The sequence below is a fragment of the Talpa occidentalis genome, unplaced genomic scaffold, assembly GCF_014898055.3.
Source record: "Talpa occidentalis isolate TD23 unplaced genomic scaffold, MPIMG_talOcc4v2.1 talOcc4.2434, whole genome shotgun sequence".
NCBI lineage: Eukaryota > Metazoa > Chordata > Mammalia > Eulipotyphla > Talpidae > Talpa > Talpa occidentalis.
In genome coordinates, this window is record NW_023602557.1 from 1 (window position 1) to 10,896 (window position 10,896).

Here is a 10,896-nt window from a genome sequence, read left to right on the forward strand (position 1 = left end):
ACTTTCTATGTTGTATTAATCCTAATTTTAGAGTCTGGTGGATTTTATTTCCACTTCTGTGTATTCACTTCAGCTCCTTATATCCTCGCAAAGGAAGGTGGAATCTCCAAGACTAGTAAGATAGAGCTGAGTTGTCCAAGTTGAGGGACAGAGGGTAGGTTCACCTGGAAGGGGCCAGTGGTATTTTTCCTCATCCCACATTACTCATCAGAAATTGGAAAGACTAGAACCACTAATCTGGGTAGCACTGCCTCAGGTAACTGGATCTGCTTGGGTGAGCATGCCCTTTGAGAGTACCTGTAAGCTGCTATCTCAATGTCAAGAGCCATTTTGACATTGAGCAGGTCCTGGTATTCCCGGAGGGTGGCGAGCCATCTCACTCTTGGTGTTCCCTCAGGTCGTTCTCCAGCTGCCCGATGCTATCCTGAAAATCAACACATCCGAAAGATGTGGGCCAAACCAGACAGAAATTCATTGAGATTCACACAGAGGAAGAATTCTCAACTCTGAATACACATTAAGATGCCCAGTCATGCCATGTCCCATTCACCCAGCTTCAAATTCTGATTCATCTGTTCTGGGTTGAGGTCCCCGCATCTGCATGTCCCCCTTAAGTTCCCAGGAGGTTGGCTGCATGGTGAGGGTTGGGAGCTCCTGCCACAGGCACATGATTTTCAACTGAACACCAAGGAGATGCTTTCTTATTTATTTACATGCCATTCCTTCCTTGAATCTTGTATTGCTATAGCTCAGTTACTGCATATTCTTTCCAAAACCCAACACCTCTGGTTAAGATCTTAGATTCATAAAATTCCAACTTTCAAAAGCACGGAGAAGGCAGCCAATACATCTTCTCTACCTCTATTCATTTTGATGGTTTCCAGGAAGTCTGCCACTCAATTATTTTACTGAAAGTATTTTACATGATAGATAAGGAGAAAAATGACTCACAGAATTCTTAAAAATCCAAATGGGGGCCTCCCTGGTGGCACAGGAGGTTGAGCGCAGAGCTGTGAAGCTGTCCGCAGCCTCTGCAGTGCCGGTTTGATCCCTGCCGTCTGCAGAGCAACCCACATAGCAAGGCAGACCTCTCCTGTCTCGCCCGCTGCTCCCCTCAGCAGTGTATTTCATCAGTCTGCCTGTTCTGTTCCCGCTCTGTCTCTGGTGAATCCTCGTATCCTCCCGCACATCTGGCCTATTCCCCGGTTCTTGTATAAATAAATAAAATCTTAAAAAAAAATCCAAATAATGTTGTTTTTCATTTTCAAAGAGACTAGGTTAATGTAATAGTTTTTCTATTCTTCCACTTACACACCAAATTCTTCCAGGTACACACCCAAGCATGAAAGAAAAATAGCTTTAAATTTGTGATTCTTGAGCACTGATAAAGATTTTTTTAACATAGAAGATCCTATTTCTCACCTGCTTAAAATCCTCCAATGACCATGGAATGAAGTCCAAACTTGTCAGCATGGCCTATATTTTCCCCTTGCTCATTGTATTTTAGTGTTCCTTACACTTAGCAAGTTCATTGCTATCTCAGGCTTATTAGGCTTGCTATTACCTCTGCAATGCTCTACCAGGTCTTTACACGGCTGATTCTGTGTCACAGAAGACAATTAGAATTTTGCTGTTTAGAGACATCTTCCCTGGCATCCAACATAAGTAACCTCTCCACACCAATCTAGCCCATTCTTTTTTTTTTAAAAAAGGATTTATTTATTGGCCTTCCTGGTGGCTCAGGGGTTAGGATGCAACCTATGAAGCAATCTGCAGCCACTGCAGCACAAGTTTGATTCCCGGCCAGCCAAGGAGAAACCCACATAGTGGGACATACCTCTCCTTTCTCGCCCGCTGCTCCCCTCGGCAGTGTACTTTGGTCCGTCCATCTGCCTATTCTGTTCCTGCTCTGTCTCTGGTGAATCCTCTCACCCCCCTCCCCGCATCTCTGGCCTGTACCCTAATTCTTGTATAAAAATAAATAAATTTTAAAGATTTATTTATTGGTGGTGGGGGTGTCTCCCTGGTGGTGCAAGTTCGATCCCTGGCCAGCCAGGGAGCTACCGACATGGCGCAGCAGACCTCTCCTGACTCGCCTGGTGCTCCCCTCAGCAGTGTATTTCAGTCAATCTGCCTGTTCTGTTCCCCACTCTGTCTCTGGTAAATCCTCTGAGGTGTGGGGAGTGAGGTCTGCTGCACCATGTGGGTCACCTCCCTGGTCAGGGATTGAACTCATGCTGCAATGGCTGCGGATAGATCCACAATTCTGTGTCCAAACACTTTGCACCACCAGGGAGGCTGCAATCTAGCCCATCCTTTTATGTCAAGCCAGAGCACCTGCTAGCCCATGAAGAAGCAGTGTGCTAACTAGGAAAAGTCCAGTGGGAGGACAGATTAGAAAAAAGTATCACTTGAAAGTGGCTACAAGCTCTTAGCTCTTAATATTATCTGAAATTATTTTCATTTATTAGTTTACTAGCTTATTTTCTGCCAGCTTCTTCTCTGGCAGGGTTTTTCATCCTTGGCACTATTGACATTTGGAACAGAATGATTCTTGGACATGGGGGGTTGCTGTGTGACATCTTAGGATGTTTAGCAGTATCTCTGACCTCTGCCCCTCCCACCTACTTGTGACAAAAATGTCTCCAGACATTGCTAAACATCCCCTAGAGGGAAAATTACTTCTGTTAGAGAACTACTGCTTTAGAATGGAATTAAAATGAAAACAGGACTCTGTGTCCAGAAGAAAGGCGTGAAGCCCAGCGCTTTGTACAATACACACTGTAGATGTTTAATGGATAATTATTGGATGAATAATGCTACAACATACGCTCTCTTTTCTTATGACCAAAGATGTGAACAAAAACCATATAATTCAGCTGCAAGTTTGTTGACACGAAGAGCAGTGATTATGAAATGATGCAAATAAACATATGAGAAACCTCAGGAACACTAATAAGTACTGAGAGACCCTTGTAACTGCCTTTGTATGATGATGAAGCGATGATGAAAAGCTGAGCTGATACGTCAGGGGGCGGGAACTTCCAAATCAGGAGATTCTGCAACAAGAATTAAAATTCATACCACCTACCTGTTCTATAAATATTGACAGGAATACTGAGAACAGAGACTCAATTGAATGATGGGTACAGGGCAAGGAATAATAAGCAGTAGGGAAAAATACCTATTACACTGGGCAGTGATGGAAATAGTCCAGTATGTTGAGAAGTCATGAAGGTTTAAAAGAATTTTTACCAAGAAATTTTACTTGATGGTTGCTATAGGAGTTTAAACCAACCAATGAGCAAATTGGTTAATGATACAGTAGGGAAGATACATAATTATTTACTGTGGTGAGGGGGGGGGAAAAGAAGAGGAGGAAGTATTCTCATTATGCAAATGAGCAGAGATGTTAAATGAAAAGAGGAATTTAATAGCATTATGGGGTTGCATTTCTTGCCCTGGCACAAACATACAACATACCTCAGTTTCCTCTATTTTAGTTTCTTCAAAACTTTCATTTTTGCATATGGAAAATCATATTTATTCTTTTCTGAGGTGTCCTGAACCTCACGTTATATGATAATAATAATAAAGATGAGTCCATTGCCTGTTAATTAGATAACAGGCATAGGAACAGCACTTGGCACACAGAACTCCTCAGTGCTAGTGATTTTTATTGTTGCTAATATCATACCATGTGACTTTCTACCTTTTTAATGATATGGACAAGTTATTATGAACTCTCCCAGCAGCCCCTTAGATACCTAAGCAAAGCAATGCACGATAAAACTAATATTGATAGTTGGAGGCAGATCCCATAAAGCATCAGGTTTTTAAAAAGTCATAATTTTGAATAAAAACCTAAAGTAGTTTCTGTCACCCTTAAATAGGACATTAAGCATAGCGCTGCCTTTCTCAGCAAGTAAGAGTTAGGATAATGACCAATTATTTTTCCGTAATGCTGTGATATCTTTTACCTTTTAGGTCAACCTGGTATTTCAGGCTGTTTATTTCTACCCTCATTGGCCCCAAGATCAGTGTTTGAGTTAGTGTATGTAGGGTAAGGAAAAATGTCAGGGTTTTCTGCCCTCCTGCCATCAGGATAGATGATGGATCCTTGCGGTCCTGAATGCATGCCTGATGGCGGGCACCTGGAATAGGGTGTGGGCATAGGCAGATGGGATTCACCTGGGCTAAGACTGGGCTTTTTAAGGGCGGCATCACGGGGACGCCAGTAGAAGCCAAAGAGAAGCCAAGAAGCAGAAGCAGAGAACGTCAGAGAGCCTAGATAGAGTGAAGATTTGCTGGGGGCTGGGAGGCCTGCCAGCCTCCCGGCCCCACAGCACTCCTGCCTGCCATGTACCCACTAAATCCCAATAAAAGACCTGCAAAAAGCCACTGAGGGCTCTGACTCCTCCTTTACCCGGTGTGCTAGATCTGAAAACCTGCTCAGTGGCCATTCCTGCCACTACAGTGTAATTAGTGCTATTTACTGTTTTTATTTTTCATCCTGAAAGTTGAACTGACCTGCTGCTACTCATTTTTGACAATGTCTGACTCCAGGTCTCCTATCCTCCTCAGCAGGCTGGTGATTCAAATAGCAAAGCGCTGTATAATCAAGTAAAGTAAGAATGAATAGGCTGGGGGCATCAGAGGGGCAAATTTCCTAAGACACTATTTAGAGACAGATGTTTTGTATCCTCAGCAGGTTCCTGAGGTCCTTTTTCAAAATTTTGTTCACAGTTGAGTGTTCTGAATAAGAGGTTGTTGGGGAGCTGAGTTCTAAATAGGTGAGATTTTCTTGAACTATCATGTTACACATTTCACACGTTCATTTTAAGGCTCAGAGTGGACAAAATGCATGACTTTGCTCCTTTCAGAAGGAATGGTTTTCACTGCTGACCACTGCTCTCTTCTAGGGCTCCTCTCTTTGTTTGCATTCCCTTCCCCACCCTAGGCAGTGTCTTGCATTGCCCTTCAAAAGCCCTGCTAAAGATGGCCTCCAGCTTGAAATCTGAGCAGAGTGCTGCAGTCTGTCCCCTCCCCCAACCACGCAGCTGCTGCTAGTCTAGCCTGATGGGATGGGAGAAAGGTACTCCCCGCTCCAGCTGGGGTCCTTCCCAGAGTAGCTAAGACTAGTGCTCCACATGTTCCTCTGGGTTTGGAAAAATTTGGGAAAGGACTGGCCACACTAGCATCTGCAGCAAGAACAATAATGACAAACAGTGCTATGAATTCCATCACTTTGGGGGCCCTCAGTCAGGTAAACTGTAGTGAGTGCCATGAAACTGATTGAAGGAGGCCATCCAGAATGACTGCTCTGCAGGAGAAAGTTAGATGGAGAGAGGATTTTTATAGTGGTTTACCCGTTAGGTCACAGTGCATGCTTTACTCTCCCTGCTTTGCTTTAACCCATTTTTTCCCCCTACTATGCTTTAAAATCTTGCATTATATATATCTCTCTGTTAGCAGGTTTACACTGGGAAATGTGATTTTTCTCAGTGCACCCCAAAATCAGTCTAATGAATGATAGGATATAGAACTTTTGTTGGAAACATGTGTTCCTGGGTCCCATCTGTGAACTACTGAATCCAAATCTTTGAGAGTGGGCCTAAGAATCATTTTTTAAGCCCTCAAGTGACCTTGGTGTGTCAATGAGTTTAAAAACCACTACCTTCAATTTATTTCTGTAAACTAGTTAATCATGGAGGCCCAGGTGGCAATAAAACAGTGAGCTAGAGAGAGGCAAAAGTTAAACTAAAAAAAAAAAAAAAAAAAAAAAAAGCACATGGAAGAATTTAAAAGACCAAATGTAGATTTTTTTTAAATTCTAATTTCAGAAATGGATCTATCAAGCTATAGATTTATATGTAGCCACTGCCAACCCCAATCCCCAAGAGGCCAGCCCCTTTCGGCTATTTAATTAGGCTATCTTCTAATCTCATGCTGGAGAGAGGAGGGCACTCTTGGCTCAACTCCCTGGAGGACATTAACTAATGACATTCTTGATTGTTCAGCCAAGGTCTTTCAAGAAAAGCTTCAGCTTTCCAAGACTGACTACAGCACAGGTTAGGGTCCCCAGGACCCATTAAGAACCTTAGGCACCTCTGGCAGCACTGGGACTCTAATGTGGGGAAGCACTTATGCAGGAACCATAACTGTCCTGTGTCAGACATGTAAAAGCCTTTAGCTAAGGAGGATGGCGGCATATGGTTTCTGAAGACAACAGGCCAGCTCTTCAAATTCCTCCTGTTGCCTGATTCGTACTCGCTCATACACCATTGTGCATGTACTTACTATGTCACCTTGAATCATTCTTTACCCTTTCAAAACTGTAATAAGCTTTCTCTCTTTAGATAGGTTGTCAGCTCTCTGGGGTAGGGAAGCATGACCTTAATGGGGTCTTAGATGGTGGCAAGCTTGCAAAGGAAAATGGACCTGTCACTAATCTCTTTAGCAGAAGAAAGAGAACAGACTCCCATTAATGCAGTGAAAGGAGGGAAGGGGGGAGGGGTGATAGGGCAAGGAAACAATGGTGGAATATCAGTGTGGAGGAGGCTTTTCATTTTGTCAGCCCTGCCAAGATTGTTAGAAAAGGCAGAGGACACCCCCATGACTTCAGGATCTGCAGTTACAGCTGATTCCCTCATTAGCCTTGGGTTCCCAGGAGCAGAAAATAGCGCTCTGTGATCTGATATTTTCCACTCCACCAGCAGGCCCATTGAGGCTCTGAAGGCTAAAGCTGATGGTGGGGTGGGGGGAGGGGGCAGCACTGCAGAGCCACAGATGCCGCAGTTTCTGGTTTTTTGTTTGTTTGTTTCTTGCAGATTATGTTTGGATGACCCTTCTATTGTCCAACACTTAAAGCATTTTAAAGCAAACAAAACAAAGCAGACAATATTGCCACTACCTTTTAGAAGGTAGGGCCAAACAGAGGACATGCCAAAGCTCAGTTTAGGTGGCATCTGTAGGTAAATTATCTTTTTTTGTAAAAATACTGGGCAAACCCTTCAGAAGACCACCTACATCAGTCTTTGAGGCTTCTAGAAGAGGACATGAAGTCTCAGTTGACTATTTGGGCCCTCCAGGGGCTAGGTCACATAATGAAAAGTTTGAGTTACAGATTTTGAGGCAGAATAGAAGTATTATTTGAATAGTAATGTAATTTCAAACCAATCAAAACAAAAGAAAAGCAAGTTTTCTTCCATTAACAAAGTGAATATAACGAATAGCAAATAACCTGCATACCAATAATAATTCTAACTCTGGGCTAAAATAGTACTTTTGAGCTTTCACTACTTTTTGGGTTGTATTTAGTTTAATGTATACTTCAGTCTTGGTTAGAGTGAATTATTACAAGTTTCTGAATTACTAGCATTCTAGCCAATGGAGATTTCATTATACATCGAATCTGAACAACACAATACAGATTTCTGCACTTTTTTCCTACCTCTGTGCACTTTGTGATCATACACCCAGAAACATCCTACATAACAAAACTGAAGAAGCAGTGCCCTTTGTTTGAAGAGACAAGAAAGAAAAAGCCCATCAATACCTTCATAGGAGCTTAGAAGCAGGCAAAGATGGAAAAAAATAAGTGACCTATCTCAAAGATTTATTTGTGTTTTATTACATAGACTTAGGATGGGAAAATGTTAAGAAATATGAGCATTTTTCAAGTGGGATCTCACTGCTGCTGAGCAGAATCAACGGTTTCTGTTAAGCGCTAAGCCATCCATGAAAGTGAAAATTAATGCTGTCCACATAGTGACCTTTTATTGCAGGTAGCCAAGACTGATGTGTTGGTGTTTACAGAAGAAAAAAAAGCAGTTAATTGCCTGGAGAGTCGTAACTGGGACAGCGACTGTAGAGACAGCATTTCGCACATCTCGAAATCAGCACCGAGGACAGCGCTCTGACCGTTCTTGTTTAGCCAGTGGGTAGCGCTTTCTTTAGGAAGAAATGCCATCAGTATGTCAGCAAGGAAACGTACGTATATGTAAGTGTGAGTGTGTGTGTGTGTGTATGCGCGCGCACGCGTACACATGTCAGTTCTTTGACTTTCAATCTCTACTCCTTTAAGGGCAACGTCAGTAAAATGTCGAAGGACCTTTCCCAGTTCAATGCAACATTCTTCCTCACACCCTACAGCAGATTACACGCCATGCAGATTAATCCCAGGACGCAGAAAAAGCCTTTCAAAGTCAACCAAACAAGCCAGGCAGCCTAGACAGCACTGTCAGCCACGGAGGGGATGTAACCCAACTCCATTGGGCTCGCTTCTACTTGGGTGGGGAATAGTTCTTCAGGTCACCAGGTCTTTATGACCACTTGCTGACAAGAACGCATGCATTAGATTTGAGACTCCGAAGAACAAAAGCTTAAGGGTTTCTTTGTCTCAGACAAGGATGTAAGATAGGAGCTAAAAAAAAAAGGGGGGGTCGGGTCCCTAAAATCAGCGGTGGAGACTCCAGAGCCTCTCTTTGCCACCACTTCCAGTCGGGGCTGCTCATTCCCACTACTTTATTTCTCCCCTTCCGCCCCAATTGTGCGGGAGAGCACCCGTATGTACCCTCCCCATGCAACACTGCAACCTTTACCTGGTAGCTAGCCACCTCCGCGCTGTGCCGCTCCTCCAGCTCCAGGATCTGCCTCTCCAAGGACTCATTGGCCCCACGCAGCCCTTCAATCTCGATGGTGCGTGCCTGCAGCTGGCGCCGGTACTCGTGAATCTCCTCGCGGCTGGCTCGAATAGCCTCCGTGCTGCGAGCTGCCTGCTCATTCAGGTTGGCAAACTTGGACTTGTACCACTCCTCGGCTGACTGCAGGTTCTTGGCAGCCAGGGACTCATACTGGGCACGGATCTCCCTCAGCGCGGAACTCAGGTCTGGTTTAGCCACAGCCACGTCCACTTCGACCGCGGCCTGGGAAGAAGCCTGCAGCGTAGCCAGCAGCTCGGCCACCTCCTCGTCGTGCACCTGGCGCACAAATGCCAGCTCGTCCAGCAGCGACTCCACTTTCTTCTCCAGATCCAGGCGCGCCAGCGTGGCTCCGTCCACGTCGCGCTGCTGCGCCTTTAGGGCGCGCTCAGCACCTTCACGCCCGCGACTCTCCTCCTCGCAGCGCGCCCTCAGCCGCTGCACCTCTTCCGCCAGCCCATCGCGTTCCAGCAGGGCCTGCGCGCGCGCCGAGCTCGCCTCCTCCAGCTGCGCGCGCAGGTCGCGAAGCTCGCGCTGGAAAAGCTCCCCGACGCGCGAGGGCTCGGCGTGGCGCTGGCGCAGCGCGGCCAGCTCGGCCTCGAGCGCGCGGTTCTGCGTCTCCAGCTGATGCACCTTCTCGATGAACACGGCGAAGCGGTCGTTCAGGCCCTGCAGCTGCTCCTTCTCGTTGGTGCGGATGATCTTGTACTCGTTGGTGCGCGCGGCCGCCTGGCTCAGGTCCAGCCCGTCGGACGCCGGCGAGCGGCGGTAGGCCAAGCCCAGGCCGAGCGACGAAGCCGAGGAGCAGGCGGCCGAGGAGGCCACATTGCAGCGGGACAGCGACTGCGAGCGGAAGGTGCCCGCGCCGCCAGCCCGGAGAGGCGCGAGGACAGGCGAGAGCCGTCTCCGAACACCTTGCGGTAGGAGGAGGCTGCGCACAGGTAGTGCTCCGAGCCGAAGCTCATGGTGCCGGGAGCAGGGCGGGCGCGCGGCTACCGAGGACAGCGCCGAGGAGAGGTGCTCCGGGAGGGGCGCGGCGAGGCGGTGAGCACCGGGTTTTAAGGCGCGGGGCTGGGGCGGCGCATTGGGGGCGGAGCTCCTGCTCGCGGTCTGGCGGGGAGAGGGAAGGGGGCCATCCCGGAGGGGGGCGGGGAAGCGCAGTGGCTGCCGCAGCTGCGCGCGACAGACCCAGGGCGCGCGGACCGAGCCTTCTGTGCGGGAGCCTCCCCGTGTCCGCAGCCCCCGCCCCAAGAATCGTTTGGTTTGGAAGTGGTTGGAACAGGGGGGAACGTAAAGGACTGAGGTTTCCCACCCGGGAAACACACAACCCTGTAATGTCCCTTGATCCTGTCCTCGCTCCCTTTAGCCCTTCGGGAAGGTTAGAGTTTTCTGGGAGGTGTCCTGTGCGCCCTCACCCACCGCGGAACTCCCGCGGGGGAGGCCCTGGTTTTACCGGTTAGGTTGGGGCCCGCAGGGTGAGGCTTTGTCCGCATTCTCAGCCCACTTGGGGTTCCCTGGGGGAAAGTGGGTCTACGTCAGATAGCATCTCTTCTTCAGCTGTTCTTCTGCAGCTCCCGGAGCGCCCTGAGCGGGAGGCCCTGGGAAAGCCTGCGACACCCCAAGAGAGGCGAGGCAGGAAGAACGTAGGCTTAGTTGCAAAGAGTGGCATGAAGCGAAGGAAATGAACTGGAATGTCCGCAACGGGCAGAGTGGAGATCCTCCTGCCATTTGTAGAAGTGTACTCTCCCCTTCACTAAGGTCCCCACAGTTTCCAGTGAATTACGTTCATTTTAATTCATTTACTTAACCGCTCGGCCCTCACAGGCATTTATTTCTGGCGGTGTCTGACTTGCCAGAGGCCCCTTCTGTGGAGATCTCTCTTTGAAAAATAGAGGTCCTTGCAAACAGATTAAACTCCAGTAGTTGGGTAATGAGCACCTGGTGACTGCGTTGGTCTTTACCCACAGTTGGAGGTGGGGATCAAAGAATGGGACCTGGAAGATGAAGACAGGGAGGTGTCAGTGTGGGATCTGTAATGTGTATTCCCCTTCAAGCTTATACTATTTCTCAGGTTGTGTCTGTGGCTTTGGAGAGGGAGTAGGAGGAAGTTTTTAGTAGATTCTAGAATTCCAAACTGAAGGCTTTCTTGATCTTGAAATCTTGAGGACGTATTTCTAGGATACATCTTGACTTC

General features: G+C 47.2%; 1 protein-coding gene across 1 annotated transcript; it reads right to left on the minus strand.

Moving 5' to 3' along the window:
• Window positions 1–297: 297 nt before the first annotated feature.
• LOC119253942 (alpha-internexin-like) lies at window positions 298–9,680 on the minus strand (the record flags this gene model as incomplete). Its single annotated transcript, XM_037521168.1, is given in 5 exon segments — window positions 298–362; window positions 364–390; window positions 392–424; window positions 8,604–9,574; window positions 9,577–9,680. Coding segments are annotated over 5 exon segments (1,187 nt in total), but the record flags the coding sequence as incomplete, so codon positions are not given.
• Window positions 9,681–10,896: the final 1,216 nt, after the last annotated feature.